Below are 22,569 nucleotides of genomic sequence, written 5' to 3'. Positions count from 1 at the left end.
TTTGGTATATCTGTTATTCAACCGCTCTGGGATTCTCTTCCCTTATTTGGAAAATGAATTCAGCAAGTTATATGGATTAAATTGTCAACTGCTTACAGTGTCGTCTGGCACGCAGTAAAGTGCTCAGTAAATGCTGCTCTGATTACTCTAGGTGATGTGATTCTGGTGCTATGATTCCTGCTCTTTTCACTCTGCTGGGGTATTCTTCTCTCCTTCCAGAAGAATTATTCAGTGTGGAGACATTTTTTTTTTCCTGCATCCTGAGTTTCATGATGCCTGTGGGGAAAGGGAAGGTTTCTAACAAAAACAGTTTGAGGGAAACTTATGTAGGGAAAAAGTATCCCAGCCTGGAACTCAGGGGGGAAAAAAAGATTTCTTGAGAGGAGAGAGGGGGACTTTCGGAACTGGGGGACACTAGAGACTGGAGAGAAGTCCCCAGGAAAGAAGGCCTGGGTTGGAGCATGGAGGAAACATCAGGCAGGTTGTGGAGATGAGCCCACATCACCCAGGGTGACAGGACCCAGAGAAGAAAGGTTCTTGGAGTCTCAACAGTGGGTCTAGGATGGCCACACAACACCCCTGAGGCCATGTGCATGGGTGAGCCACTGAAGATATCCCCATGTGTTTGAGAGAACAAGGAAGTGGTGGAAGAGAGCCCCTTGAGGCTTTGGGGCACTGGAGGGAGAGAAGACCAAGCATGGGCAGTGGCTGTTCATCAGGAAATGGGTGTGACGGGTGACCCCTTGGTCATCATGGGCGTAGGCCAGTATGAGGGGAAGGAGAGGAAGAGGATGGGAGGAGGTTGTGACTAGAGCAGGAGGTGGGGATCAGCTAGGTGCAGCCTGTGAGGAACATCCGAGGCGGGGCAGGCTGGGAGCAGGTGGGCACTGGGGACACACTGAAACCGTGTCGTGATGAAATGACCGATCCCTCTCAGAATCCTTCTCTGGTACCCCCCCCCCTCCCCACGCCACATGCACTGGGACTCCCCTGAATACACATAGTTCCCAGGCTGCCACCATCCCAGCCCTGCTCTCCCGTTGAATCAGCTTCGACTGCTTCTAGCCTGTGACCCATGCTAGCACAGGGACAGGGTTGTCATTGCTGGTCCAGTGCCTGGCACACAGTAGTTGCTCTGAACCTTTGGGGTATGGCCCTCCTGAGCAAATTTCCCCTCTCCAGCTTCAACCTGCCTGTGGAATAAATAAATCACTCTTAGCTGGGCTGGGCAGGCCTTGGGTCCATGTCCTGTGGGAGGGAGTCTGACTGGGGGGACTCCTGTTTCCAATGAGCCTTGGGGATCAGCCTCCCATTTCTCCACCCCCACCCCCCATTCACGTCGTTGCTTTCCTTCTCCCTGGCTGTCAGGATGCTGTTGGAATTGTCACTTTGCATCAGCCCCACCTGTAGCTAGCCTGAGTTTTCCCCAGCACAGAACAGGCCCTGCTTGGCCCCGGAAATGCCCTCTGCCCTCCCTGGAACACGTGACTTTCGATTTTCCTTGAACGCAGCACTTCATGACTTTGGCGTAAACTTCAGACGCAGCCCCCTTTCCTGTCTTCACAACAAGGAAATAAGTTGAGTTTCAGAGAAACCAGCTGCCGAGCGCACACCAGGCCTTCCGGCCCTGGTCCCTGCTTAGCTTGGGTCTTTGTGTGGCAGCTGGTGTGCCCAGGTGAGTGGCCGCTCTCTGGCCTTCTGCCCCTGTCCTGTCACTGCAGACACACCCCGGGCGACTCAGGACAGCTGGCGGAGGGTGAAGACTCCGTGGGGTATGACCTACTTAACACTTTGCCTGGGCACGGGAGGGAGTGATCAGCCGTAGGGCCTCAGGCTGTGGGCTTGGGCTGCAGAGATACCCAAGTTAGTTTCTTGGGTCTCAATTCTTCACCTAGAACCAGCTGTTTGCTGACGTTGGGGACCAGAGACCTGTGGCCCATTTGCCTCGATACCATCTGCACAACCCCAGGTAAGTCATCTGGATGGAACAGCACCTGGCCGCCATTTCCATGGGTAGCCTGGGTCTGGTGGTGGGGGAAGAGGTAGGAGGCCACTGGGAAGGACCGTGAAGGGCCGTAAGCCTGGCATGGGTGGTGTCCAGCTGGAAAAGGAAACAGACACCACTTGCGGCCACCCTGAGGGAAGAAGATTCCCTGCCAGAGGGTCAGCTGAGTGGTCATGTCTGGGGGACACAGCGATGCCTGTTCAGTCCCCTCCTTCCTGCTGAGCCCCATCAGGGTGACACCCTTAGCTCCAGGAAGCATAGAATCTTCCAGAGAGAGCAAACATGTGCTCGGGCCCCCACCCTCACCAGCTTTGTGAAGAGGAGGGTGGCTCAACAAGGCTGTGAACTAGAACAAACAGAGATAATTCCTTTCACAGGGCCCAGGACAGGCTTGAGCCACTTGTAAGGGAGGTCAGGTTCAAGGGGGACCTGGAGAGGTGAAAGAGAAAACAGTCTGAGTCCTGCTCAACTGCTGTGTGTCCTTAGCAGGTTGCTTTCTGTCTCTGAGCCTCAGTTTGTTGTGCGTCTGTTAAATGCAGAGGCAAGTACTGGCACCTTGCTGGTGCCTGACTCTTGACGCTTGGGTAAGAGTTTGGGAAAAATGTCCCAGGCAGGAGAGAGTCTCTGGAGGAGAGACCAGGTGTCCTGTGGTGAACAATTCAAGTTTACCAATTCTCAGGAGAATTCAACAATTCTCCTGCTTCACTCAGGGTGGTGAGTGTGGCACAGTGGGTTTTGCTGAGAGCTTAGGACCAGGGACTCCTGGCATGAACAATCTTCGGATGACACCTCGGAAGGCTTTTCTCCTTCAGTGTGGCACTTCCTTTCCTTTTTGTGCCTGTCCTCCTGTCTCCCGCACGCAGCCCTGGCAGGGACACGGAGCCGGCAGGCAGTCTGGATGAGGCTAAGCATGTACTGTGGAGCCAGGCAGCCTTGATTCAAGTCTTGGCTCTGCCATCTACTTACTACGTGTGCTGTGTGGCCCCTAGGCAGGTCCCCTAGGCAGGTCCCCGCACTTCTCTGTATGTCAGGTCCTGGCTCCATAAATCCTTCACTCCTGGGGCTCTTGTGAGGATTAGGTGAATGGACAGAGTTGACCCCTGAGCTACAGGGGGCTTAGGGGGTGCCGAAACCCCATGAAGTTGAAAACCGGCATATAACTTTTGACTTGCCCCAAATATGTAACTGCCAAGAGCCTCCTGTTGACCGGAAGCCTTCTGAAAACAGAGTCTAATACATATTTTGTATGTCATATGTGTTATATCCTGTATTCTTACAATAAAGGAATCCAGACAACACAAAATAGCATAAAGAAAATTCTAAGAGAAAAGACATTCACTGTATTGGACCTGAGCCATTCGAACCCGTGTTGTTCTGGGGTCACCCGTAGATCTACAGCACCCTAAGGCTGTGGTTCTCAACTGTAGCCAATTGTGGCCCCTCCACGACCCTCCCTGCCCCCAGGGACATTTGATAATGTCTGGACCATTTTGATCAGGTCTCAGGGGGTCTTGTTGGCATCTAGTAGATCCAGGCCAGGAAGGCTAAACACAATGCACAATGCACAGGACAGCACCCTGCTGTCCTCCCAACTCACCCTCCCACGTTTCCCGCCCCCTAAAACTCTCCTCATCTCCATGTTACAGTCACAGAGCCTGACACCCAGAAAGGGAAAGCTCCTGTTGAGGTCACACAGCCCTTAAAACCAAGGTGGCAGAGGTTGGGGTGGGTGGACTGCTGTCACAGAATTGTCCAGTGGATCAGTGAACACCTAGCAAGTCTGCTGGATGCAGGGACCTATCCCCAGCCCCACAAAGGCCAGTATCCTGGGCCCTGACAGTCGAAGGAAGCTTGAAGTACAGGGACACCTGCCAGCCTGGGTGAGAGCTCCAAGGGATCCAGCTCAGAACAAGGAATTCCGACTCCTAAAGGACATTCTCCAGAGTGGTGAGTGCAGGCTGCTGGGTCAGAGACCTGCATTCAAATCGGGACTGCCCCTCGCAGGTCGCATGATTTTGAACTTGACATTAACCTCTCTGAGCTTCAGCTGCTTTAGCTGAGGAATGGGGCTAACTGTTCCCACCTCCCTGAGGTGAGGTTTAGATTAAGTGGGCCATGCTTCTGCTAAAGTCCCTGGCACAGAGGCGGCTGTTGTTGTTACCTGTTCAACACGTACTTATTGGGAGGAAACAGGGGCTCCCATAGAAAATAAGACAGCCATAGGCTCTACCGGGGTGGGGGGGTGCTCAGCCTGGTCACAGACAGAGGAGCCAAAAGACAGGGGTCACACATGGCCATCAGGGCTGTGATGGGGGAGGACAGGCCCTGAGAGAGGAGATGCCTGACTCAGCCATGAGAGGTGGAAATCATGGCATACTTTCAGGAGGAGGGAACAACAGAGGGGACTGAAGCATATAGCCAGGAGAAGGGTGTGGGCACCTACTATGTGCCTTGTGGTCTGGGTTAGGGAACAAGACAGAATCTCCACTCTCACGCAGGGAGCAAAGGTCTTATATCAAAAAGTTGGTGGATAAATCATATTTTTGGTGATGAAGAATCATAAAGTTGGGACAGGGACATCTCTATCCTGAAGAAGGAGAGGTGATTTTAGAGAGGGAGGTCAGAAAAGAACTCTTGGAGGAGGTGGTGGTAGTTAAGCAGAGACTTGAATGAAGTGAGGGATTTTGAGGGAAGAGCGTCCAGGCAGAGGGAACAGACTGTGCAAATGCCCTGCAGTTGGACCACGCCTGATTTGATCAAGTGACCTGAACAACTGACATAAGGAGGCCCATGTGGCTGGTAGGGCATGAATGAGGACAAAGAAGGGATTCAGCATCTTGCATAAGGACGTGGGGACTGCTGTAAAGACTTGGGCTTTACCCCTGAGTGAGGTGGAAGTCTCCTAGAGGACTGAGAGCAGCGAAGGACAGGATAGCCCAATGGAAGGTTAGGTGCTGTGCTTGGTGCTTGGTGAGTCTTAGCTCATGGGATCCTCATCATCTCCCTGTGCCAGGCACCTTTGCTTGCACTGTTTTCTAGGTGGGGTCTGGTGAACTTAACTCACTGCCCAGGACCACAGTACTACTGCACAGTGGATTCCTGACTCTATGGTTGAAATCTGATCCCTTGGTGTCAGGAAGAAGACATGAAGGAGCTGATCGCCACCCCTAGCCCAATGCCAACTGCTGTCATTGTGACTTAGAACGTAAGCAAGGTGGCATTTTATTGGCTGATATTGCCTGTGTTGCCTCTCCTGGTGGGCAGAGGAGTCCCCATGATGATTCTGGACTAGAGAGCAGGAAGTGTGGCTTTAGGGGGGATTTCAGGTCTCAGGCAGAAGTCTAGGGGTCAGTGAGAGGAGGGATGGGCAGAGAGGGGCTGGGCCCCCATTCCAGCATTGCCTTTGGTGGAGTCAGTGGCTGAGGACTAAGCCTCTAAGCTTGGCTGGTGCAACTCCCTTCCCCTCCCACCAAATCCAGTTGGATAGGCTCATTCCCTCTACAGCCTGACTGCCTCAGTCTCCCCTCTGGGCTCTGACAGTGGACATCTAATTGGGGCTTTTGATGCTCAGAGCATGTTCTGTGGAATAGTAGATCCTTAAGGCTCTGCTACATAAGAGTGGGGCTAAGACAAAGTTAAAATGGTCCTGCCATGCAGGTCTTCTCAGAACCTTTAATTCAATTTTCTAGGTAAGATTTCTATTTATTTATTTGAGAGAGCTTGAGCGGTGGCAGAAGGGATGGAGGGAGAGGAGAAGCAGACTTCCTACTGAGCAGGGAGCCTGAGCTGAAGGCAGACGCTTAAGTGATTGAGCCACTCAGGCACCCTGAGCCTTTTTTTTTTTTTTTTTAAGGCTTATTTATTTTAGGGGAGTGGGGGGTGAGGGGCAGAGGGAATGGGAGAGAAAGACTCTCAAGCAGACTCCCTGCTGTGCACAGAGCCCCCACTCAGGGCTCCATCTCATCACCCTGAGATGAGGACCTGAGCTGGAACCAAGAGTTGGACACTTAACTGACTGAGCCACCCAGGCACTTCTCAGAGCCTTTACTATGCTAATATGCTTTCCACAGCTTTTGAAAATGTGTTTGACCACCTGAGCCTTTTTTCCTTTGAAGTATGTTTGGGCTATCAGGTCTCTCTGAACCCTACCTTTACCCAGGGAGGATGCCTGAATGGTGGAATTTCGGGGAGATCCTTCTGGCAGAGGACCACAGGTTTCTTCTTTTTCCTCCCATGGCCTGGGCTGTGAAAACAAGGCTGCTGTCCCATTATCTCTCAGTGGAGCTTCAAACTCTGGCAAGGTCAAATTAGGATCTCTGAACTCACAGTTCATGGGGAGGCTGGATGGGGTCAGTCCAGGCAGGAATAGGGTAGGGAAGTGTCATGGTGGGCCTGTCTCCTTGGAAAGCCGTGGAGTCATGATTCAGGATAGAAACATGTGATCTTCCCAACCACATCTAGGGCCCCATCAGGAGGCTGCACACAGGCCCAGCTCCTCTGAAAGCAAAGGGTCCATGCCTGGTCCAGCCTCTCGTCTCCCCGGCTCTCTCTCTTCTACTTCTTCCTGTCTACTTCCTCTGGCCTCCCCAGCATCTCTGGGAACTGGAAAGTTAGTCACTCTGGGTTTTATCCCCCTGGCTTACTAGTGAGGACAGTTCAGAAAAGCATAGGAAGGCAAAAGCATACAGAGGGCTGGCTAACCCCCGGACCCACAGGCCGTGCAGTGTCGTGTTATTATTATCATTGTCGCTATTGGCAGTGAGACAGGGAGGCTGTGATAAAGCTTAGAATGTACAGGTAAGGCTCCTGCCTCTGGGATGCTTTGGCCTTTGGTCTGAGATGGTCAGTCATGGCTTATGGCCCTGAACCGGGCCCCAAGGGCCAGTCTCTCCCCACCCCCACTTCTGCACTAACCCGTCTCTGGCTACCCAGGTTGCACCTGTGGCCACTGTGGGGCGGATCTTCTCAAACTGTGTTGCCGACAATTTCCTGCCACAGCTTCCTGCCCCGGAGACCAGCTTCACTACCCCCACCCCTACCCACAGCCCCTGGACAAGCCCCCATCTTGCTGCCTGGTCCTCTGTCCTGTGTATAGGGAGCAGTGATATGAGTGATATGAGTCTGTGAGGCAGGGATGGCTGGATGTGGGAGGATGGAGAGGAGTAGGGAAGGTGTACTCAGTAGAGGCCACTGCATGGATAAAAGTATGGAAGTGCATTTAAAAGAAGGAGAATAGCACAGCCCAGTTGGAACAAAGGGAAGGTTGAAGAGTTTAGTTAGATTCAATCAAGTGGGCAGGAGGGAGCCACAGTAAGTTCTTGAGCAAGGAAGGCCTCAGAGATAAATTGCCGAGAAGCAACTTGCAGACCCTGGGTCTCAACTTATGCGAAACAAACTGTGGGGTTTAGCCAACCACAAACACCATGTGAGTTAGATCTGGATCTCAGGTTTTATTAATAGACACAGCAGGTGGAGATCAAAGGAGGTGATGCCAGTACAATCAGACCTCAGAAGAGAGATCTGGACCAGGCAGGTTGGCATGGTGGCTTGTTTATAGCCACAGACAGAATGTCCCAAGTAAGGGGACCAGGGCTGGGGAAAGAGACAGACCAGGAACTGTCAGAGAGGGAGGAGACACATCAAGGAGCCTGTGAAGGACTGGGGAGAGCCAAGAGACTCAAGCAGGAGGGAGGGTCCCTAATGTCCATCACTCAAGGAACCCAGCATTGAGAAGGGCATTAGGTTCTTGCTTTGTGCCCACCAGGTGGAGATACCAGTGCTTCCTCTCTAGCCTGGAGAGCATCCTGGTGGGGGTGGAGAGCAGACTGTAAGGCTGGTGAGGGGGTGGAAGTCAAGAAAGTAGAGCAGGAGCATAAACAGCACTTTCTTTCCTATATAAGTTATTTTTAGTGTCTGGTTTGTCTATACTTTCCAGTTTCTTTTTTTACAAAAATATTTTATTTATTCACTTGACAGCAGAGATCACAAGTAGGCAGAGAGGCAGGCAGAGAGAGAGGAGGAAGCAGGCTCCCCGCTGAGCAGGGAGCCCGATGCGGGGCTTGATCCCAGGACCCTGGGATCATGACCCGAGCTGAAGGCAGAGGCCCCAACCCACTGAGCCACCCAGGTGCCCCGATCCAGTTTCTTTAGTTAAAAAAAATTATGGTATAATTTACATACAATAAAATTCACTCATTTTAGTGAAAACTTCTGTGAGATTTGACACATGCCTATAGTTGAGCACTACCATTTCCATCAAAATAGTGATTATTCTCCCAAATCCCTTCATGCCCCTTCTAGTCAACCCTTTCCCCTGGCTCCCATTCTTTGGCAACCACTGATGCATTGTTCTCCACTGATACAGTTTTTAATGGAATTATACAGTTTGTGGCCTTTTGAGTTTGGCATCTTTCACTCAGCATGATGCCTTTAAGATTCATCCATGTGTTGTGGGTCTTAGCATTTCCTCCCATTTTATTGCTGAGTGGTATCCCATGGTCATGGTTGGGATGTACCACAGTTTATCTATTCATCTGTGGAGATAACATTTGTTTCCAAAATCTGACAGTTGTGAACAGAGTGGCTATAAACATTTCCTGTGTAGGTTTTTCTGTGAATGCAAGTTTCCATTTCTCTAAGGTAACTGCCTAGGAAACTTTTTGACTCTTCAGTGCTCTGATGGAATTGGTGATCTGCATCTCCAGGTGGGGACACAAATGTGGTCCCTGATTAATCTCTTGCCTGTAACTGTTGGGACATCCAGGAACTCCCTTCAGCTTGGCCTTCCCAACCCCAGTGTCAGGAGCCATCAGGTTAGAGTACAGATTCTTTTACTCCTCTGGCTACCCCAACCCAAACATCACCTGATTCCCATTCCAGTATCTTTCTCTCAGTCCCTGTGCCTGTCATTGCCTGTCCCTGGACACCCGGAAGGAACGGCAGCCTTTTTCAAGCCACAAAAGCCTTCTTTGCACCCCCTGCTTATATTTGCTTAATTAAGAAAGGCACTCAAGGATCTTCCCCTCAACACAGTCTGTGCCTGAGTGGTCTTGCTGGGCCCACCTTAGAGAAATGTCTAGAAGTTGTTATGGGGAGATAAGTTTTTTCAGTATTATATAAAAACTTACAAATATACAGCAAAATGGGAAGAAGTAGTTGTATATCCATTAGCCACCCCATAGAGCCAACAATATTGTTATATTTATTTTATCATATACAGTTGATTACAGATTCTATATTTAGCCTACACACAAATCTTTACTTGTAACCCCCAGACACTTGAGGCATTTCATAGTCATTCAGGAACACACGCAGAGAAGCAAGAAATTTGAGTTAACTGATGTGCACATTCCCATGGAGGTCAAACAAGAGGATACTCCTCTGCTTTTTGTTTTAATTCCCGTGCTGGAAACAAGTGTCCTCTGTTTGGTGCCACATTTTTGTGCATTTTGTTGGCAATTTCACTGATGGCAGTCTAGTGCTGATGTGCAGTCTTGTGTTCCTAAGTGCAAGAAGGCTGTGATGTGCCTTCCAGGAAAAGTATGTGTTAGATAATCTTATAGTTGTACTGCTGTTGGCTGAGCATTCCGTGTTCATGAATCAACAATACATATCAAAAAGTGTCTTTAAGCAGAAACAGGGCTATGTACTGATCAGTTGATGAAAATGTTGTGAGCAGGGACTTTAGACACCTAACGTTGGATTTCCTCTAGCAGCAATCATTTAGTTTTGTTAATTCGGTGTTTGCAATAACTTTATAGAATTACTCTGAATTATAAGACTTGACTGTTTCTGTCTACCTATCTGTCCATCCATCAGTTGATGTTATTTTTTGGGTGCTTTTTGAAGTAAATTACAATCATCAGTATCCACCAGACTAAATATTTCTGCATACAGATTGTTAACAGCATTCAATATTTTATGGTTCTTCTTCTTTTTTTAACTTAAGGGTCCAAATACACTGCAATGAACAAATTTTAGTACATTCTGAGAAATTCAGACACCTGTAAACCTAGTGCTTATCAAGATATCAGTCATTATACTATAACCCCAGAAAGCTAAAAAAAATTTTTTTAGGTTATCTGCCTTACTAGATATTTATCTAAATAACTTTAATTCCTTCTCCCCACATTGGATCGTACTTTTTAGTCATGCGTTTTATTTTATTTAGCGATTGTATTGTTCACACTGGAATTAAACCCTAATGTATTTAACCAGTCTCTTATTGATGGATATTCAGATTAGTTTATGCTTTCTAGAAATCTGTCCATGAAGGCAGAAGGGGACAGGGCAAAGGGGAATTTCTAAGGCCAGGGGACTTCTAGGTAAGGTCAATGGAGTAAGGTTCTTTTGAAGAACAAAGCTGGTTCTAGCTTCAGAACCTTTGTACTTGCTGTCCCTCTGCGTGATGTGTTCTTCCATGACTTTTGAAAAGCTGGCTCTTCTTCATCCTTCAGATCTCAGTTCAGATGCTCCCTTCTCAGAGAAGTTGACCATCCCAGCGACAGTGGCCTTTTCTCGTAGTATCACTCATTTATTTCCTTTACGACATGGACCTCAGTCTGTAATTATTTCTGCCTCTTGTTTACCGTATCCCCCACGTCCCCCAGACTGTTGTCTTCAGGAGGGCAGGATCCTATCTTATTCACTCTTATCTCCAACACCGGCCTGAAACACAGTAATTCAACATGTGTTTGGGAAATGAATGAACGCTTCCAGGTGCTGGTGTGGGGGGCCCGCTGGGGCTGTCTGGGCGCTCCGCACAAAGTCTGAAAGTCAGGAGAGGGTTGGGGACTCTCCGGGCTCAGCCCAGCAGGCTGGGACTCCTCTCCCAGTTGATTCTGGCATAAAGCAGGCTCTGCACGACTGGCGCGGACGCCCCTCAATGCGGCCTCTCTCCCACTATCTCTGGGCCCAACGCGCGCTGTTGAAGAAGGCAAGCTGAGACCCTGACGTGCCCTCTACCTCCCTCTGTAGGCGCAGGGCCTGGCGAGGCACAGCGGCGGCGGCGATGCCGGACCCCGCGGCACACCTGCCCTTCTTCTACGGCAGCATCTCGCGCGCCGAGGCCGAGGAGCACCTGAAGCTGGCGGGCATGGCCGACGGGCTCTTCCTGCTGCGCCAGTGCCTGCGCTCGCTGGGAGGCTATGTGCTGTCGCTCGTGCACGACGTGCGCTTCCACCACTTCCCCATTGAGCGCCAGCTCAACGGCACTTACGCCATCGCCGGCGGTAAGGCGCACTGTGGCCCCGCGGAGCTGTGCGAGTTCTACTCGCGCGATCCCGACGGGCTGCCCTGCAACCTGCGCAAGCCGTGCAACCGGCCGTCGGGCCTCGAGCCGCAGCCCGGCGTTTTCGACTGCCTGCGCGACGCCATGGTGCGCGACTACGTGCGCCAGACGTGGAAGCTGGAGGTGAGAGCGGGGGACCTCGGGGGCGGGGCCGGAGTGGGCGGGCCCTGGAGGCGGGGCCAGGAGGTGGGCCTGGGGATAGCTGGCCGGGGCCCAGCTGGCCTCAAGAGCCTGGAGAGCCGTGTTGGCGGGCGGGGGCGAGGGGCGGGCACCGTGGAGAGCTGTCCTCTTTGCTAGCCTGTGCTTTGCTGTGCTTCGCCAGATTTGGAAGCTGGAGGGGTGGGTGGGGACGGGATCTCGGACGAGGCTTCAGAGATGACGCTGGGCCGGGCCTGGGGGGCTGGGCCTGAGAGGATGCTGGGGGCGCTGCCAGCGGGGGTGGTGGGTGGTGGTCTTTGACAGCCTGCAGTACACGGCAACCAGTGAACCAGATCGTCAAGCTGGAGATGAGTTTGGGGCTGCCTGTAAGAAGGGGCCTGGGACGTGTCCTGGATGGGTGCGGGATTGGAGAGGTACCCTGGAGTTGGGGATTGGAGGGGGGAAGCTGTCCTCAACAGCTCAAAGGACTCACCTTAGGTCCGCCTAGGGTGAAGGGTCTCACGGGAACAGAGGCAATTAGGAAGGTCCAAAAGATGAAAGAACCTTCCTGTGGCCATGCACTTGGCCCCTTGGTGACACATGGTCACAGTTACAAGTCTCCTCCATCCTCCCTTCCTTAGGGCGAGGCCCTGGAACAGGCCATCATCAGCCAGGCTCCCCAGGTGGAGAAGCTCATTGCCACAACAGCTCACGAGCGGATGCCCTGGTACCACAGCAGCCTGACCCGCGAGGAGGCAGAGCGCAAACTCTATTCCGGCTCGCAGACGGACGGCAAGTTTCTGTATGTGGGGCTTGAGGCTTGGGGGTTTGGGGTGGTGAGGCTGGGGCTTGTTGGCGGAAATCCTGGAGGCTGGGGCAGACCTCAGCGTACAGATGGGCCTGTGCTAACATGAGCAAGGCGGTAGTGTGTTTCTCAGTGTGCGCATGGACATTATATGGAAAGGGATCTGCAGATCGGGGACTCCAGAGCTGGGCTGCCTGGGTGGAAATCCAGGCCCTGCTACTTCCCAGCTGGGGATGCTGGGTGAGAAGCTGAACTTCTGCCTGCTTCAATTTCCTCTCCTCCATTCAACCAATATTTGCTGAACATCTTCTATGTGCCACGTACTGTTGTTTCAGGCACTGAGGACATGGCAGGGAATGAAACAGACACAAATCCCTGTCCTTGTGGAGCAGGAAGACAAAAATGATAAATCACAATGAAAATAGAGTATGGGTGGGAATCCAGACTCTGCTACTTACCAGTTGCTGTCCTCTTCCTACCTCAACTTTGAGCTCTTTCATGTCTTAAGCTTCCATGGAAGATTCCATGCCCCAAGGAAAATTTTGCAAACTTTCTGTAGAGTATATGACAGTTAACTGGTCAACTGAGGTAAGAGGAATGTCAGGAGAGCCAGGGCCAACAGCTTTGACCACCTGTGGGTGTCTTGGATGTCAAGCTTGAAGTCACAGAGGAAGGGAGGACCAGCATGAGCCATAGGAGGCTGAGGCTGAGGCTGAGGGAGCTAGCATTGGGTATAGCATGGCAGGTCCAGAAGATGAAAGAACCTTCCAACCTCAGCTGACACAGGTTCCGAAGCAGTTGGAGCACTAATATTATCAGGGACAGTGACTCACACTGAGCAATGTGAAGAGACCAGATCAACTACTTTGAGCGAGACCACTGGAAAACTAGGCAAAGCATGCTTTGGACAGAGGCTGTTGTAGAATCTTCTTTCAGTTCCTGTAGTCAAGAACTGCTTTCTCAGTATGGAGATAGGGGTCTAAAGGTCAAAGCTATAGGCATAGAAACTTGCATGGGACAGTGGGGAGGGAAATACCGCTGTGGGATCCTGATGCTTGTCACAAGCCGGAACAGGTCCAGTTCTGAGATGAGGGTGTAGGGTGTGATAGAAAGGTGCATGCCACCGAGGCCTGGAATTAAGACCAGGGCCAGGCTTGTTCTTGACCACAGTTTAGAGCTGCTGAAAAGCGGTTGGAATTGTTCCTCATGCTTTTTGCTACCAAAGCTTTCTGAATTATTGCAGAATTTGTGGTACTGGTTGAGTTTGAAAAGAAACCTGACCCCTGCAAAGGGTCTATAAGAAGATATTTTTAAGTATTTCCTAACCTCTTCTGGATCACAGACCCCTTTGGGAATCTTACAGAAGCTGAACCTCTTTCTCTCTTTTTAAAGATTTTATTTATTTATTTGTGTGTGAGTGAGAGAGCACAAGCAGGGGGAGCAGCAGGCAGAGGGAGAAGCCGGCTCCCCCCAAAGCAAGGAGCAAGGATGTGGGACTTCATCCCAGGACCCTGGGATCATGACCTGAGCTGAAGGCAGAGGCTTAACCCACTGAGGCACCCAGGTGCCCTTCCCAAGAGAATATTTTAAATGGCTGTGTGTTCACCATAGATGGCCAAATATCCCTTCGTGGATGACCAAGTAGCCCCTGTGGGTGGCTGAGTGTCCCCTGGGGAAGGCCACATATTTAGCCATGGAGGACCAGGTGTATGCTTGAGGGTGGCTCAGTGTTCTCCCCTAGGTGGCCAAGGGTTCAGCTGTGGGGCTGAGTATCAGGCTATTTGGGGCTGAGTGTCCACTGTGGGAGGGCCAGTATTCCCCTGTGGATGGTCACATGTTGGCTCTTGGACAACTGTGTCTCCCTGTAGACACTGCATCTCCTCTCATTCCCCTCCCCCACCCCACTCCACCAGCCTGACCTCGGAGCCCTTAGTCCCTGCCACTTCTCCATGAGACTATCAGGAGCAGAACCTGTGGTTGTGTGTGTGTGTGTGTGTGTGTGTGTGTGTGTGTAAACTGGGACCCAGCAGGGTCACAGGAGAGGCCCAGGTGATTATAGGGGTGATATCTCCTCCTTCCCCATGCCAGGTTGAGGCCCCGGAAGGAGCAGGGCACTTATGCACTGTCCCTGATCTATGGGAAAACTGTGTACCACTACCTTATCAGCCAGGACAAAGCGGGCAAATACTGTATTCCTGAGGGGACCAAGTTTGACACGCTCTGGCAGGTAAGCTGCCCATCTGCCTTGTGTTTGGGGGGTTGTGTAGGGTGCCGGTGAAGAGAGGAGCCCTGGCCCTGACCCCACTTCCCACAGCTGGTGGAGTACCTGAAGCTGAAGGCAGATGGGCTCATCTACTGTCTGAAGGATGCCTGCCCCAATACCAGTGCCAGCGCAGGTGAGGGGGGTGGGTGGTAGGGGGCAGGGGGTGAGTGGGAGATCCCGTGCCCCACCCCTCACTGTCCCTTCTGCTCCCCCAGAGGCTGCTGCTCCCACACTCCCGGCCCACCCATCCACGCTCACCCACGTGAGTTGGCTGGCATCTCAGGGTTGGGTCCTGAGGGATGGAGCTGGGTGGGTGGGCGATGGGTCCTGTTTCCAAGGTGAGACTGGGATGGAGAGTGGGATACCCCCAGCACTGCTCCTGGGAGTCTGCAGAGCATATGGGTCTCAGGGGCTAGGTGCCCCCAGCTCAGGATCCTGTGGACCCTTGCTGACCTCATGACCTTTAGGCTCACAGACGGATTGACACCAGCTCAGATGGGTACACCCCGGAACCAGGTGAGCTGACGGAGGTGGAGGGGTGCATGGGGTTCATGCTAGGCCATGGTCAAGATCTGGGCTCTGGGATGTGGCAGGGGAGGGATATGGGCCAGACCTGACTTGTAGGTAGACGTCCACATGGCTGCGCATCCATCATGCCCGCCTGCACGAGTGTGTGTGGGGTACACATGGACATGTAGGGGAGGGCATCTGGGTCACAGATACACATTTGTCCAGCACCTACTATGTGCCAGTCATGCTTCACACTCACCTGTGTCTGTGCTTCTGGAATGTCGCTGATGGGCCAGATGATGTGGTCATGGCAATTATTCTCATTTTACATATGAGAAAGGAGGGCAGGGAACTGAAGGAGGTCTTGCAGTTAGGGAGTAGCGGAGCCAGGACTGAGCCTGAGCAGGTGGGCTTTCGAGCCTGTGTTCCTGAAATGCCTTGCTGCAGATGCTAATTTGATGTGTAGAAGTAAGCCTGTCCATGTGTGTGTGCAGGGAATATACATGGTTACCTGTGCACGCAGAGGCTCATCCTGGAGCCCTGGTAAACATGGCTGTTGGTGCATCCCCAAACCCGGGCTGGCAGGGACATGCCGGGGAACACATACACACACACAGATGTGTGTACTCTAGCTGACTTGCTAACAGTCACTCGTGCAAACAGGCCCTTGGGCCCCATCATACACGGACACATGGGTGGAAGTACCCATGGGAGCATCTGTGTGTGCACACAGGGGCACATGTGGTTACACGTGCACATAGACACATAGACTATGACGTAGACATAGATGCGCAGACTCTGCCTTTAGAGTCCACTTGGACGTGGCTTCCCAGCTCACCCATAAACGGGACCAGGAGCACAAGCGAGTGCACACATACATATGAACACTTGCATGTACCTGTGTGCCTGGGTGTGTTCTGGAGGGGGCCTGTGACTTGTGGGTGCCAAGATTGCCTTACCCCACCCCCCCATTCCCAAGACCTCATCCTGATTTGGGAGTGCATGCTTGTGTATGTGTGTATGTGTCCAGCACGCCTAGTGTCCTCAGAGAAAGCACAGTCAATGCCCATGGACACGAGTGTGTATGAGAGCCCATACAGTGACCCTGAGGAGCTCAAGGACAAGAAGCTCTTCCTGAAGCGGGACAACCTCCTCATGGCTGACATAGAACTTGGCTGTGGCAACTTTGGCTCAGTACGCCAGGGTGTCTACCGCATGCGCAAGTATGGCCACCCTGCTGTGGTTTAGGGAAGCACTGTCAGTGGGGGCGGGTAGGGCAGAGGACGGGAGTAGGCCCCCCCACCAACTTAGAGGATGGAGCCAGGAGGCAACATTAGTTTGCCTGGGAATTGGGCCCTGGGCCAAGAGACCGTTAGGGGAGTACCTGGGAGGGCTCGGGGACAGCACCTGAGAGTGTGGGAGACACAGGCTGGGGACGGGGCGGAGGGTGGGGCACCAAGCTGCAGTTGCAATAGACGCCTACCATGCCTTCCAGCGACTGCCCCCCGGATACAGGCAGCCCCTGGGGAGGGTGTAATGTTGAGGTGTTTTGTTCAGTGAGGGGTCGTTCTCCATGAGGAACTCGGCAGTGAGCCATCACTAGCCGACGTCCTGGCAGCTGAGGAAGTGCGTGCCTGGGCCCTGAAGTGAGAGCCAGGTGGCAAACCATAGTGCCCACCACATGTGTCTGGAGAGGAGAGAGGCCGGTCGGGTGGGCAGAAGGGGCTGAGCAGGGCCCGGGCTGACTCCGGTGCCCGTCATGGCAGGAAGCAGATTGATGTGGCCATCAAGGTGCTGAAGCACAGCACGGAGAAGACAGACAAGGATGAGATGATGCGCGAGGCACAGATCATGCACCAGCTGGACAACCCCTACATCGTGCGGCTCATCGGCGTCTGCCAGGCTGAGGCCCTCATGCTGGTCATGGAGATGGCGGGTGGCGGGCCCCTGCACAAGTTCCTGCTTGGGAAGAAGTGAGACCCGGGGTGGGCTGGGCCTCTGGAGCTGGTGGGACTCTCGCAGCCTTGTCCAACCATGAGCACACACTTGTCTCACGTGACTCCTGCTCCCTGCCCCCCCACACTCACACCCACAAGGCAGAGCTGTTAACACCAACGTGTTCTCATGCCTCCAGCTCTCACCGGCATAGACACGATCTTTTACACTCACTGCGGCATGGGCCCATCACCACCTGTTCCTGCTGGTGCATATGTATTTGTGGTGTGACCTGGCTCACATGCTCAGTTATTCCACAGGTGCCTACTGGGCAACTTCTCTGTAATCGGGACTGTCCCCAGCCCTTGGGATTTACTGGTGAACAGAAGAGACAAAGATCTCTGTCCTGTATTCCGGTTGGGGAAGAGAGGTTTTCAAAAAAAATTATAATACAACAGGGGAGTACGTTAGAAAATAAGTACTATGAAAAAGATGGTTGGGAGTGTCAGGGTGGGAGATGAAAGGTGAGAAGGTGAGGTTTGTGTAAACTGAAGGAGGCAGCCAAGGGCAGCTGTGGGGAAGAGTGGTCCCAGTAGAGGGCACAGCCAGTGCAAAGGCCCTGAGGTGTGCTTGGGCCAGGGGTCATGGAGGAACGGTGAGGAAGGCCCTGTGCCTGCAGCAGAGTGCCTGAAGAGGACAGGAGGAGCTGATGTGGGTAGGGAGGTGACGGGGGCCTTGCAGGGCCTTGTGGGCTATGGGAAGACCTTGGACTTTTTACTTGAGGTGAGGTGGGAGCTCTGGGAGGCTCTGAGCATGGAGTGGCTGGACCTGACTTCCATGGGGGGACTAACCATGGGGGGTGAGGGCAGAGGTGACTGTTCTGGTCCAGGCTAACTTCTGGTCCAGGCTAATGACAATGATGGCTGGGGCATGGTGGCAGAAGCAGAGGTGGAAAGAAGTAGGATTCTGGAGGGATTCTGAAGGCAGAGCTGCCAGGGAGTGCTGACAGGTTGGAAGCTGGGTGTGACGGAGGAGCTGATGGCAAGGCTAGTGCTTCTGGCCCAAGTAAATGAAAGGAAGTAGCTGCTGGAGAAGAAGGGGGCAGTGGGGACAGCTGGCTTTGTGTGTAAGTCAGGAGCTTAGCTTTGTCTGTATGATTTCTGAGATGCCCACAAGACCCCTGAGGGCATGTAGAGGATGCAGGTCAATGTGTAAGTTTGGGGATCCTAGTATGTGGGGGAAATGTAAAGCCTTGAGACTAGAGGAGGACAGTGAGTTTTGCCTTTTTTGTTCACCTCCCCATGGTACCCCCAGCCCTGTGCCCGGCACACAGCAGATGTCCACCAAGCACCTACTGAACGCATGCTCAGCAGAGAAGTGGGCTTTACCCCCTTGGGAACCTGGGTTGTCCCCTCCCAGCTGACCCTGGCTCCCCTGTACCTCAGGGAGGACATCCCCATCAGCAATGTGGCCGAGCTGCTGCACCAGGTGTCCATGGGGATGAAATACCTGGAGGAGAAAAACTTCGTGCACCGTGACCTGGCGGCCCGCAATGTCCTGCTGGTCAACCGGCACTACGCCAAGATCAGCGACTTCGGTCTCTCCAAGGCGTTGGGTGCTGATGACAGCTACTACACCGTGAGCTCCCAGCCCTTTGGCACCCAGTGGATGAGGTTGGTGGGTGGAGGTTCCCCAAGCCCTGCCCTGGCAGCATCTCCCTGTTCTCAGGCCCGCTCGGCAGGGAAGTGGCCGCTCAAATGGTATGCACCCGAGTGCTTCAACTTCCGCAAGTTCTCCAGCCGCAGTGATGTCTGGAGCTATGGGGTCACCATGTGGGAAGCCTTCTCCTATGGCCAGAAGCCCTACAAGGCAGGCGTGGGCAGAGGCAGGTGGGTGGGTGGGAAGGGGGGGTGAGGGCAAGGTGGCCCCCATTACTTACATTACACTTGACTCTGGCTCAAGCAGAAGATGAAAGGCCCCGAGGTCATAAACTTCATCGAGCAGGGCAAGCGGATGGAGTGCCCGGCAGAATGTCCACCTGAAATGTACGCGCTCATGAGTGACTGCTGGATCTACAAGTGAGTGCCAGTGTGGGGGAAGGGTATCTGGCTGGACTGACACCTGGGCCTGGAGTCGGAGGTCATGATGCCCAATAATCCCAAACTCATCCCACCAAGATTCGCCCAGTTCACAGCCTTTCCAACACTTGCTACCTTTATTTTCTGCACCTATACTCAGTGTCTCAACACACTAATTCTAGAGTGCTGGGATGGACCACACCACAACACCCTGCCTCCTATAGACACCTAGTGCTCCAGCATCTGAAATCTCAGTTCCCCACCAGCCAACACGCAACACATTGATCCTACAATACTCAAGCAAGTCAGTACTCTGTTACCCCAAATATGATACCAGTGGTCAGGGCATGGGATAATAATACTCCAGTCTAATTCCTCAGGCCCCCATGATCCACCATTCAACACCTCTTTACCCTTGCAGGCCAACACTACAGCACTCAAACACTAAATACATTCAAAACTTCCACCCCTGCCTGGTGTTCAGACTCAACACTTGAGCACCTTAACTCGTAAAATCATCAGCATTTCAACTTCCCATCAGAAAATAGGCAACATGCACCCAAAAAAACTGTTGTCCTACATTGAGCCATGCAATACATGGATATTCTAACATTTGATACCTTTCCTACCCCAACATCCATTATTCCACTGGCCAACACCTATGACATTGACACCCAAAGTCACCCAATTAAATAGATACCTTTTTTATGATAAGTAATAAATGATCAGTCCATCCAACATGTGTTAACCTGGCCCCCATTGGGAAGTACTCAGTACACCAGCGCCCCAATACTGTTTAAGAGGCTAGCGTCTTTAAGTAGCCCGACTCCCCACTAGCTGAACCCACTGTCAGTGCTCCAGTGTTCTAGATTAGGGGCAGCGTCCTTGCACCCATATAAGCCCACACCTGGCACCAATTACACTGGCCCTTGGCACATGAGCAGTACTTTAGCATTCAATATCCCAGCACCCCTTGGTTGACGGTTGTTACCCCGACACTCAATGAATGCAAGTCTTCACCAGTTAACACTCAACAGATGGTCCCCCAACATCCTGTATGTCGGCAGCTTTTCATTACGTGGGAGGGCAACACCCGAATTCTAGTCCCCTCGTACAAGACACCTCTCCATTACCCCAAACTCCAACACCCTGACAACCCCACTGATTTTCTGAGCCCCCTGTATGTCTCCCCTCCAGCTGAAGTTGGGTTGTGGGGATGTGGTCAGTGGCCTGGATCTACCCAACCCCCCACAGGTGGGAGGACCGCCCGGACTTCCAGGCCGTGGAGCAGCGCATGCGCACCTACTATTACAGCGTGGCAAGCAAAGCTGAAGGCCCCCCAGGGTGTGGAAAGGGGCCGGAGGCTGCTTCTGCCTGAGCTGCAGCCTGCCCGGGGCCTGCAAGATGCGATGCCCCAGCTTCAGCTCCATCCGAGGTCAGCTCAGCTCGTTTCTCCAAACCAGCTGGGCTGTGGTAAGGCAGGCAGCGGAGGCCTCAGGTTCATACGGATCCAGTGGTCCCCACCTGGTCGCCTGTTCTCTCTGGCTGGAGGGAGGAGGGGAGCCCTGGCAGGGTGGGATTGTGTAACTTGCTCCTGGGCAGCTGTCTACTGGGCAGCCCTGAGCTGAGGGTGCACTGCTTACCTTCATCTTCATCTGGGCCCTGAAGGGGAAGACTCTGGAAACTCACGTGGCAAGCCCTCAATCATTGTAATAAACTCAGCTTCTCTCTTGTTGGAGTCCCTCATCTTTTCTGGGGTGAACGAGAGGGGACCAGGAAAGGGGCTGGATCATTGGAATGGGGTCAGTGAGAAGTGCCTGAAAATGGCTTTTCTTGGATGGGCCTGGATGTGGTCCCCAGGGTCTGGTCTTCCCACTTCTCTGCCCAAGACATCTTTGTAGGACTGAGGAGCTATGGCAGAGTGGGGAACCGAGGCAGGTGCGGCGCTGGGCCTCCACTTCCCTATCTTTGCAGATTGAATGAGGCGGGTGCTTTCCACACTGGTTGCGTCTTATCACCTGAAGCAGTTTTAACCATTACCAATGCGTCCTCCCATCCCACGCCCCAGCATAGGTGCATTTTAAAGTGTCTTCAGGTGATTCTATCACCCAGCACCCTATTCAGCTGCCCTACCTTCTTCCCTGGATACACCCAGTCACGGCTGGGATCTTCCTTACCTGGTGTCCCAAGTGCTGGTTCAGTCCCACTGAGATGTCCCGTCCCCAGGCTCTTGCTGCCTCAGTTTCCCCATGTGCTAAATTGGTATATGTGCTGCCAAACCAAGCAGCCCCCCCCCCACATGGAAAATTGGATGCTGGAGTGCAGAACTCAAAGGCGAATAAAATGGAGCCAGGCTCCTGCGTTTCTTTTCTGACCTTGCTCCCCTTTCCTCAGCTGTGATTGGCCCCACCCGCAATAAGACCCATATGGTCTTATTCTCCTGGCGGGGCTCCCGAGAGCCATTGGTCCAAGGGCAGCTGTGAAGCCTACTCCAAGCCAGGGAAAGGCAAAGAGATTTTCTGCAGCTTCTGGGAGGGCAAGTTTTTTTTCTTTTTGTTGGTGGAGGTTTAGAAATCCCACGGCTGTTTTGTGGGACTATGGTGGAAGGATGGGGGCTTGATCTGTTGTGGGGAGTGGGAGCCTGAGGCCCCAGTGGGTGAAGCCAGGGAGAAGACTCCAGAGCTGGGAACTTGACATTGGGATTATTAGGTACAGACCTTACTCTGATTTCATCATTTACTGTTGAGTTTTAATAATTTATATGTAAGCCTCATATTAGCATACTCTTTTTTTTTTAAAGATTTTATTTATTTATCAGAGAGAGAGAAGGGGAGAGAGCGAGCACAGGCAGACAGAATGGCAGGCAGAGGCAGAGGGAGAAGCAGGCTCCCCGCTGAGCAAGGAGCCCGATGTGGGACTCGATCCCAGGACGCCGGGATCATGACCTGAGCCGAAGCCAGCTGCTCAACCAACTGAGCCACCCAGGCGTCCCATATTAGCATACTCTTGAATGCATTTTGTACTCTATATGAAAATTAATCCAGAGAACCCCCAGTTGTACCCTCAACTCCAGACACACCAAGACGCTCGGCTATGTGCATTTGTTTGGAGAGTGAATTTGTAATGGTTTGGAATTGTCTGAGGGTCTCCAAGTCCTGGGAGATGATATCTTCTTGCATTTAGATTCAAAATAGACAAACACTGATTGTAAAGATAAAAAAGATGCAAGCATTGTTTTTAAATTATTTTAAAACTAACGAACAAATCAAGAAAAAAATATTACACAAATGGCGAGATTTTGTGACTTCCTGAATTGTAGTGTTTGTCGATATATTTTTTATTACAATTTGCTTGTTAGTGACTGGACAATCATTTACATTATTTTCATAGATTCATACATAGAATTCATATATAGAATTTTCTTTCAGAATGAAAGTACATTTCCACTGCCTGCGTTTCTTTTATGGTTGCTGAAAAGAATTTTATTTTATAGGAAGGTGGTATTAAAAGTCATCCCCCCCCCCCTTGAGTGTCACATACACAGAG

The 22,569-nt window shown here is 52.2% G+C and overlaps 1 protein-coding gene across 6 annotated transcripts; it reads left to right on the top strand.

The window, feature by feature from the left end:
* Positions 1 to 1,373: 1,373 nt before the first annotated feature.
* ZAP70 (zeta chain of T cell receptor associated protein kinase 70) lies at positions 1,374 to 20,755 on the top strand. 6 transcript variants are annotated; one of them, XM_082746869.1, is made up of 14 exons: positions 1,374 to 1,772; positions 1,896 to 1,969; positions 10,982 to 11,417; positions 12,074 to 12,234; positions 14,326 to 14,464; positions 14,552 to 14,633; positions 14,716 to 14,762; positions 14,968 to 15,016; positions 16,041 to 16,233; positions 16,777 to 16,983; positions 18,391 to 18,583; positions 18,674 to 18,814; positions 18,911 to 19,023; positions 20,278 to 20,755. In XM_082746869.1, exons 3-14 carry the CDS (start codon positions 11,016 to 11,018, stop codon positions 20,399 to 20,401), a joined length of 1,851 nt encoding a protein of 616 aa, XP_082602995.1. In that variant the 5' UTR covers positions 1,374 to 1,772; positions 1,896 to 1,969; positions 10,982 to 11,015; the 3' UTR covers positions 20,402 to 20,755. The 6 variants fall into 6 exon arrangements, with proteins under 6 accessions (XP_082602995.1, XP_082602994.1, XP_082602996.1 ...); XM_082746868.1 differs by having other exon boundaries at positions 1,478 to 1,675; XM_082746870.1 differs by lacking the exons at positions 1,374 to 1,772; positions 1,896 to 1,969 and adding an exon at positions 5,017 to 5,210.
* The last annotated feature ends 1,814 nt before the right edge of the window (positions 20,756 to 22,569 follow it).

The sequence above is a fragment of the Mustela nivalis genome (genome assembly GCF_964662115.1).
Source record: "Mustela nivalis genome assembly, chromosome: 8".
Lineage (NCBI taxonomy): Eukaryota > Metazoa > Chordata > Mammalia > Carnivora > Mustelidae > Mustela > Mustela nivalis.
The sequence above is the reverse complement of the archived record's forward strand: the minus strand, read 5'-3'. Positions and strand labels throughout refer to the sequence as shown.

Bases quoted from the DNA above. Each gene is read 5' to 3' on its own strand.
- ZAP70 (XM_082746869.1), top strand. From the start codon at position 11,016: ATGCCGGACCCCGCGGCACACCTGCCCTTCTTCTACGGCAGCATCTCG. The intron at 12,235-14,325 runs GTATGTGGGGCT...TCCCCATGCCAG, and splicing joins CAGACGGACGGCAAGTTTCT to GTTGAGGCCCCGGAAGGAGC. The intron at 14,763-14,967 runs GTGAGTTGGCTG...CATGACCTTTAG, and splicing joins ACCCATCCACGCTCACCCAC to GCTCACAGACGGATTGACAC.